Here is an 8199-nt window from a genome sequence, read left to right on the forward strand (position 1 = left end):
CGGAGAGCCGCTCTCGGACGCCGCCGGGGCCCGGAGCGGGAGCGACCCTGCTGCCCGGAGCTCGGGGTACGGGGCCGGGGCTGGCCTTTCCAGTCCCCGCGGCTGCCTGCTCCGCTCCTTTGTGCTGCTCTGCTGCCCCTGCCCTTCCTGATGTGCCGCGGTCGGCTTGGCTGCCCGGGGCCGGGGGGGCTCGAGCTTTTCGGCAACTTGGAGCAGTTCCCTTGAAGTAAAGGGCATCAGGAAGAGGAGGCTGCACCATTTCCTGAAGCCTGTGGCCCAGGCGAAGGCAAAAGGGCTTGTGCACCGCCACCACCACCTGGTGACTGTAACCAGCAATCTGGGGCTGGATCCCAGGGTATTTATTGCAGGCAAGAAGGTCCACTAGTCCCGCTTGTGAATGCATCGCTGAGCAGTAGGAAAAGCTTCCTGGTTCAGTTCCCGCTCGGCTGCTCTGCCTCCCAGCATACTCAGCACGGAGACGGGCTCCACCGGTCTGAACGCAGCGCGGTGCCCGCACACACCTGAAACCCGTGCACCTGGCCAGATCCCCTTGTGATGCACGTGTGCCCTTAATGTGGTTTGAATGGGTGCGTGCTCCTTGGCCACGGGAGTCTCTCTAGTTTCTCCCGTAGTGCACAGACAAGGAGTCGGCTGGGTGGGCAGGGCAGGGCAGACATCACTTACAAAGCCCAGCTCTCAGTTTCACAATTACCCTCTTCACTGTCATGTGCCAGCTGGAAAGACTAGGCTGTACCTGCAGCCCAGCAGAGGCTGACTGATCAGAAAGGAGCAGGGGCTCTGCTCCACCTAACATTGAAAGTGGCTTCCTGCTTAAAAACCACAAGTGTTCTTACCAGCCTAGTCTTGGGAATTAGGACTGTGTTGAAATTTGCTGTACATATGGGGAACGTAGGATATGATATGGCTTGTTGGTGCAGCTTTGAAAGTATTAGAGGAAGGAGCTCCTCAGACTCTGCCCCTGTGTAAGGTTCAGCTCTTTACCAAGTAACCTGTTCCTCACATGTTCTGTGTGCAGCCTGCTCTGCCAGCAAGCTCCCGTGCAGACACAGCTCTCCCGGCAGGAGGCAGCTTCTGCTGCAGAACCTCTGCTTTTGGGGGCAGCAGGCTTGCTTCTAGGGGCTGAAAAACAATCCTTCTGCTGGCAGAGCGGTGTCCACGCCAGGGCAGGTGGCCCCTTAGTGCTGCCTCTGATAGTTAAAGGAGCAGGAGCCCTAGCAGTGTGAAGGTCCCCCCAGTCCCTTGGGGTTTTCCTTAGCTGGTGCCTCATGACCATTGCCCCTTTGAGGAGCAGCAGTGGAAAGGCATTCAAGGGCAATGTGTGGAGTTCCAGGTTGGTGCCAGCTGAACCGACCCATGGGGGGCGGGGGGGAGGATGCATGTATGCAGCAAGGTTAGGACTCTTGAAGCCAGGCAGTGAAGTGCTCTGATTCTTGAACTGTAGCTAGACCCATGCACTGTGGCAGTGCCCATCGAATGTGTCCTGTGAACGCCCCTTGCTCCCTGCCTGTGCTGTGCTTTACCTAGCCTGCTCCGGAGGTAGTTCTGGAGGCCAACAGTGGCTTGCACCCTCCAGTCGCTAGAGCTTCCAGCGGCAGCTCCACTCAGCAGCTGCTCCAGCTCCACGCAGACTGTGCCTTGGGAAGGTACCAGCTGCTGAAGGCAGCGCAGCAGCCCAAAGGAGGCACGCTGGCAATGACGGCTGCTGGGTGGTAGCAGAAGTGGGGGTGACACTGCTTGCTGGGCATTTTGTTGGTTGTATTTTGTCACTCGTTCTCCAGGAGTCTTGACTTGGTACCAAGTACTAAGCTGCGTTTTCCTAACTTTTTTCCTAGGGTATTGACTGCTTTTTTTCATTGAGTATGGCAAGGCTTCGGGTTTCCAGCACCGTGGTTGTGATTTTCATTACGATTCAGACGGGATTATTACTGTTCATGTACGCTCGGCACAGCAGCTTCCTGCCTCACTCTGAAGAAAAGCCATCTCAGGTTCACATCCTCATTCTCTCCTCCTGGCGATCGGGATCTTCCTTCGTTGGCCAGCTCTTCAGCCAGCATCCTGATGTCTTCTACCTGATGGAGCCTGCCTGGCACGTGTGGGTAACTATGTACCAGAATAGTGCCAAAGTCTTACACATGGCAGTGCGAGACCTAGTCAGGTCTGTCTTTTTATGTGACATGTCCGTGTTTGACGCATACATGCCTTGGAAGCGAAATTTGTCCGATCTCTTCCAGTGGGCAGTGAGTCGGGCTCTCTGCTCTGCTCCTGCCTGCGATTCGTTTCAACGCATGGATATTACAAATGAAATGGCCTGCAAGACTCTTTGTGGCAAATACCCATTCAGCAAAGTAGAGGAAGCTTGTAAAACCTACAGTCACGTTGTCATCAAGGAGGTCCGATTCTTTGATCTGAAGGTTCTGTACCCGCTTTTTACTGACCCCTCCTTGAACCTCAAAATCATTCACTTGGTGCGTGACCCCAGGGCTGTAGTTAAGTCACGAGAACAATCTGTAAAAGCCTTAACCCGTGACAACGGAATAGTTCTGAACACCAACGGCACTAAAGTGGAGGACAGCAAATACCTAGTCATGCAGGAAATTTGTAGAAGTCATGTGCAGATTTATGAGACAGCTACTCAAAAACCTCCAGATTTCCTAAAAAATCGTTATTTGATGATCCGTTTTGAAGACCTTGTAAGAGATCCCCTGTCAGAAATCTCAGAAATGTATAAATTTGCAGATCTCAGTTTGGCCCCCAGGCTTGAAAGCTGGATTTATAATATTACACATGGACAAGGACCAGGAAAGAAAAAGGAAGCCTTTAAAATCACCTCCCGTGATGCAGTCAATGTTTCTCAGGCCTGGAGAAATGTTCTTTCCTTCCAGAAAATTAAGAAAATACAAGAAGTCTGCAGAGGTGCTATAAACATGCTTGGCTATCAACTAGTGGATTCAGAAAAAGAACAGAAAGATTTGTCATTGGATTTAGTATTGCCAAGGCGGAGAAACCAGTTCAGCTGGTCGTCATTCAGTCCAAAGAACTAATCCTTGCGAGATTTTGTGGGAAGTTTTATCTACTATGTGATGTGTAATAACTTGCAAAGATGTGACTGTTGATTTTAATTCTGGCCCTAGCTGCTGTTTCTCCAAGTAATGGAAACATTTCTTTTCCAGATTCACACACTGCAGAATGTGGGGGGAAAAATAAATGCAGCAAGAAACTTGTCAGTGTGCAGACTTATGGCTGAGATGAGCTGGTCTGAATGTTGTCTAGTTAAGATCACGTAGAGGTTAAGCTATACCTTTCAGTGGTGAAAGAAAAGACGTTTAATTATTTATCGCAATATTACAACTTTTAGATGTTTGAGAATTTTATCATCATCTCCAAAATTGATGTCAAGGAAATAATTGTGACAGAAACTTCCCACTTACTTCACGTTTAGGTGTTCCCGGTATCCCCTGATCTGCAACTTTATTTGAAGAGCTATCACACAGCTGTGTTTTTTGAAAATTTGGTTTATCCTTTTAATTTGTTTTCATTTTCAGTAACAGAAATCCTTGAAGAAACTGGACTAATTCTAACTAAATTATTTTGGTTCAGTTGTGAAAGCAGCAACTGGATTTTGCTAGTAAGTTTCCCTGTGCTTTTATCTGAGTAGCAGGATCCTCCTTAGGCATTTCAGTGAGTGACCAGAGAGTTTTGCATGACAGTATAAAAGCCCAAAGCATAATATTAAGACAAGTGGAATCATGAGGGCAAAAGCCTCGAAAGACCAGCTAGGTTATTTGCTCCAGCCTCTAATTCCACGATATAGAATAGGAATGTTTTTGCTCTTAGAGTGTAACCCAAGGGTTTTTTTTTTTTTAAATAACTCTCTACTTGTGGCGCTGAATGGTGAATAATTAATTAAAATCACCAACAGATTTAAGAAGTCTACCTTAGACATCTTGGATGTCTGCCTTGGAAACCTGGGTGTTATTTATACTGCTGTATAAGATTATTCAGTACAAACAGGTTTCAAAGTAGAAATAAAGATTTTTTTTTTTAACCCTCTGCATCTCATGATGGACAGTAGCATATTCTGCATTGACTCAGTATTGAATACACACTTAATAGGAATGGAGAAAAGTCATTGTACTGTTGGCTCTGGAAATGGGTAAAGCAAATCCTCACTGACGTGATGTAACTGGCTGGGTCCCAGACCTCTTGCTTCTCCATGACAGGGCTCCACACACCGCTTTCCTTTGATCCTCACATTTATGCCATCTGCAGCACAGTGCCAGGTGTGGGTGGTTCAGCCTTGGGGGTCATCTGACACGTCCTAAAAGAAAAAGAGAAACCAAACGAGCCCTCAGCAGCCAGCAAGATGCCTGCCTTCTTCCCAGGGACCTCTGGCAAGCCACGATTCAGTTCAGCACCCTCAGGCAAGTATAAAAAGTCAAAGCTCTGACTGGCCCCTCTTTGTCCCAAGGGACTCAAGCCAGCAGCAGCACAAGCTGCAGCTTTGAAGGCCTGTTTCTCCCCTGTACTTTAACGTGGGCAGTAAGGAGGGAGCAGGACCCTTCGCTGCAAAGGCTGTGTCACAAATCAAGCCTGCTGGGTGAGAGAGAAGAAGACCCTAGAGCACGTGACGTTGAGCATCCTCTGGCACAAGGCTGTTCCCACGCGTTCTAAAAGGCTCGGCTGTGTTTTTAACTGAGGAAATGAAACAGTCCTAATATTTCTTCTTACTTTGCAAGGTCTTTTCCTTGCACATCTAGCATGAGAGATGAGACGTGTGGATGATGAAGCACATGCCTGATGATGATGAGACACATATCTGTATTTAAATAAGCTACACGAGAAACTATGGAGAAAAAAATGGAGGAATCAAATTTTGTAGAAAGGATTTGTCCTCAAGTTATGTTCCTATTCAGATGGTGACTGACTACACTCATGTCAGTGATAAAGACTTGTCCATACATACATTCTCAGAGCTCAGTATATGTGTGGTTTACTGCACAGTTATGTGCGCATGCTGAGGCTTTCACGCCGATCATCTTTCAGAGGTGCCTCTGAGGTCCTGCTCCTGCATTTTGGTTCTGTCGGTAAAGACCAGTGGGGCTGGGTGAGGGCGGAAGGCTTTGAGTCCTTGATACCCTCGGGGGACAGATGCATTTTGGACCTATAAAAAAAATGGAATGGGGGGTCAGACCCCTTTGAATTGTAAGTGTGGGTATTCACATATTTTTGGTTTATCCTAGTCATTTTTCACAGATCCTTTAGACACAATCTGTGAACCCCCAGGAGTCCACGGACACAGGTTGAAAACCACTGCTGTAGAGGCTGCTGCTTAATGGGCCGTGGAGCACCATTTTTTATGGAGGAAGAACTCATTTCTGGAGGTAGGAAGGGCCACAGTCAGGCCCCACGCTATTGCTTGGCGGGGGCTTTATTCTTTTATGCCTGGACCACATCGGTGGGGTGCGAGGTACTTTTATTTTGGGGGACAGGGAGGCACAGTTGGTGAGATTTACAGCACTTCATGTTTCTGAGGTACACTGATGCAGGAATATGGGGAACCTTGTTTCCGATAAGACGTTGCTGACAAGGTTTGGCGCGGTTGCCCTTTGGGGGCGGGGGGTGGGAGGTGCTATTAAAGGGCAATGCTCTATTTAATGTTGTAAAACAAACAATAATGTAGCCATCCTTGTTCTGTAGTGCCGTCCTGTAGCAGAATGCTGCTGGCTGTGGTATGTTTTCACAGGGAAGCTGCCAGTAACCCACTGGAGGGATGTCCAATGTCTGATTTTGTTGCAGTGGCATAACTGAGGTATTTGTTGGTTCTGAAATGTCTTCTGGTCCCTATTTCTAATGCAGCATGGTTACAGCAGGTACAAATGTACCTTCTGGTCCCTGTTATGGGCAGAATGTTGCTACCAGAGGCACAGGGGCATCTTCTGGTCTATATTACTTCTGGGATGTTACTGCTGTGAGGGTACTTGGGCATTTTGTCTCTTGTTTCCTAGATTTCATAGACGTTCGGGCTGGAAGGGACCTCGGAAGATCATCGAGTCCAGCCCCCAGCCCAAAGGGCAGGAAGTCAGCTGGGGTCATAGGATCCCAGCAAGATAAGCATCCAATTTACTCTTGAAGGTGTTCAATGTAGGTGCTTGAACCACCTCCGATCGCAGGCTGTTCCAGACCTTGGGGGCTCGGACAGTAAAGAAATTCTTCCTTATGTCCAGCCTGAAACAGTCTCGCAGTAGTTTATGACCGTTCGACCTCGTCATCCTTTGGGATGCTCTGGTGAACGGTCGTTCCCCCAGAAACTGGTGGTCACCCCTGATAAACTTATAGGTGGCCACCAGATCACCCCTGAGCCTGCACTTTTCCAGGCTAAAGAGCCCCATGGCTCTCAGCCTGTCATCGTAAGGTCTGTTTTCCTGACCTGATCTGATCTTGCGCGTGGCTCTCCTCTGGACTCTCTCAAGCTTCTCCACATCCTTTTTCAATTGCGGAGCTCAAAACTGGATGCAGTACTCCAGCTGCGGCCTCACCAAGGCCGAGTACAAGGGGAGAATGACATCCCGGGATTTGCTTGAGAAGCATGTATGGATGCAAGCCAGCGTTTTGGTCGCTTGATTAGGCGCAGCATTGCATTGCAGGCTCACGTTCATCTTGTGGTCAGTGATGACCCCCAAGTCTCTTTCTTCCGTAGTGCTAGCCAGCACTGCCGAGCCTATAAGGATGCTGCAGGTTTTTCCTCCCGAGGTGGAGAACCTTGCATTTTTCAGTGTTACACACCATCAGGTTCTCGTCTGCCCATTTGCTAAGCCTCTCCAGGTCAGCCTGGATCACCCGCCTGTCCTCAGGTGTGGATGCTTTGCCCCAAAGCTTGGTGTCATCGGCGAACTTGGCCAGTCCGCTCCTGACTCCAGTGTCCACATCATTAATGAAGACGTTGAACAATATGGGTCCAAGGACAGAGCCTTGGGGGACCCCACTGGTCACAGGGCACCACGATGAGTGACTGTCATCAATTGCTACCCTCTGGGCCTGACCACGGAGCCAATTCTGCAGTCAACAGATCGCGGTGGAGCCAAGGCCGCAGTTGGCCAATTTCGCCAAGAGGTGATCACAGTATACTAGATCGAAGGCTTTTTTGAAGTCAAGATATACAGTATCAGTCTCTTCTCCCTTGTCCAGGTGATAGGTTATCTGGTCATAAAAGGAAATGAGGTTGGTCAGGCGAGACCTACCCGGAACAAACCCGTGCCGGCTAGCCCTCAGGATGTTGGTGTCGGCCAGTCTGTTAAGGATGGCCTCTTTAATAAACTTTTCTAAGACCTTCCCTGGGATAGAAGTCAGGCTGATGGGCCTGTAGTTTGCCGGATCCACTTTCCTCCCTTTCTTGAAGATAGGCACCGCATTGGCCATCTTCCAGTCTTCGGACACTTCACCAGGGCGCCAGGAGCTCTCGAAGATCCGTGCCAGGGGCTGGGCTGTGATGCTCGCCAGCTCCTTGAGTGCCCTGGGGTGTAGGCTGTCAGGGCTGGCTGACTCGAAGGTATCCAGCTTCTGAAGATGTTCCTTCACGAGGTCAGCATTTATGAAGGGCAGGGGATCTCCCCCACCCGGACCTCCCTGTCCCGTAGCGGGCATGAGCGTCCCCTGGGACTGATGAAAGACCGACGCAAAGTACCCATATAATAGGTTGGCTTTTTCCTGGGCATCAGTTGTTAGTTGTCCCATCTGGTTCAGCAGGGGTCCAACGTTGCCCTTGCTTTTCCTCCGGCTCCCCACATATCTGAAAAAGGACTTTTTATTGTCCTCGATGCTCGAAGGTAGCTAGAGTTCAGTCACAGCCTCGGCTTTCCTGGTTTGCTCCCTGCAGGGCCGGACCAGCGCAGAATAATCCTCCTTGGAGGTGAATCCCATCCTCCATACTTTGTAGGCCTTTCTTTTTAGCCTCAGGAGGTCTGCTAGGTCCCTGGAGAGCCAGGGGGACTGCTGAGCCCTCCTGCTGTCTTTCCTCCAAGGTGGAGTAGACTTAGCTTGTGCATTGAGGATCGCTCCCTTGAGGAGCAACCACCCTTCTTGAACTCCCCTCTTCCTGGGGTCATGGTCCCTGAGGGCCTCACCAACAAGCCTCCTGAGCTTGTCAAAGTAGGCTTTCCTGAAGTCAAGGACTTCCATGTT

At 49.6% G+C, this 8199-nt stretch overlaps 1 protein-coding gene across 2 annotated transcripts in view; it reads left to right on the top strand.

Moving 5' to 3' along the window:
* The window catches only part of LOC109310766 (carbohydrate sulfotransferase 6-like), a 5069-nt gene extending 996 nt beyond the window's left edge, over positions 1–4073 (top strand). For both annotated transcript variants that reach the window (XM_019536123.1, XM_019536124.1), the window contains exon 2: positions 1854–4073. In XM_019536123.1, the coding sequence (XP_019391668.1) occupies positions 1854–3062 (1209 nt within the window). In that variant the 3' untranslated portion in view covers positions 3063–4073. The remainder of the gene's footprint in view (positions 1–1853) is intronic.
* The last annotated feature ends 4126 nt before the right edge of the window (positions 4074–8199 follow it).

Source organism: Crocodylus porosus, unplaced genomic scaffold, assembly GCF_001723895.1.
Source record: "Crocodylus porosus isolate Cpor-Errol unplaced genomic scaffold, CroPor_comp1, whole genome shotgun sequence".
NCBI classification, from domain to species: Eukaryota; Metazoa; Chordata; order Crocodylia; family Crocodylidae; genus Crocodylus; species Crocodylus porosus.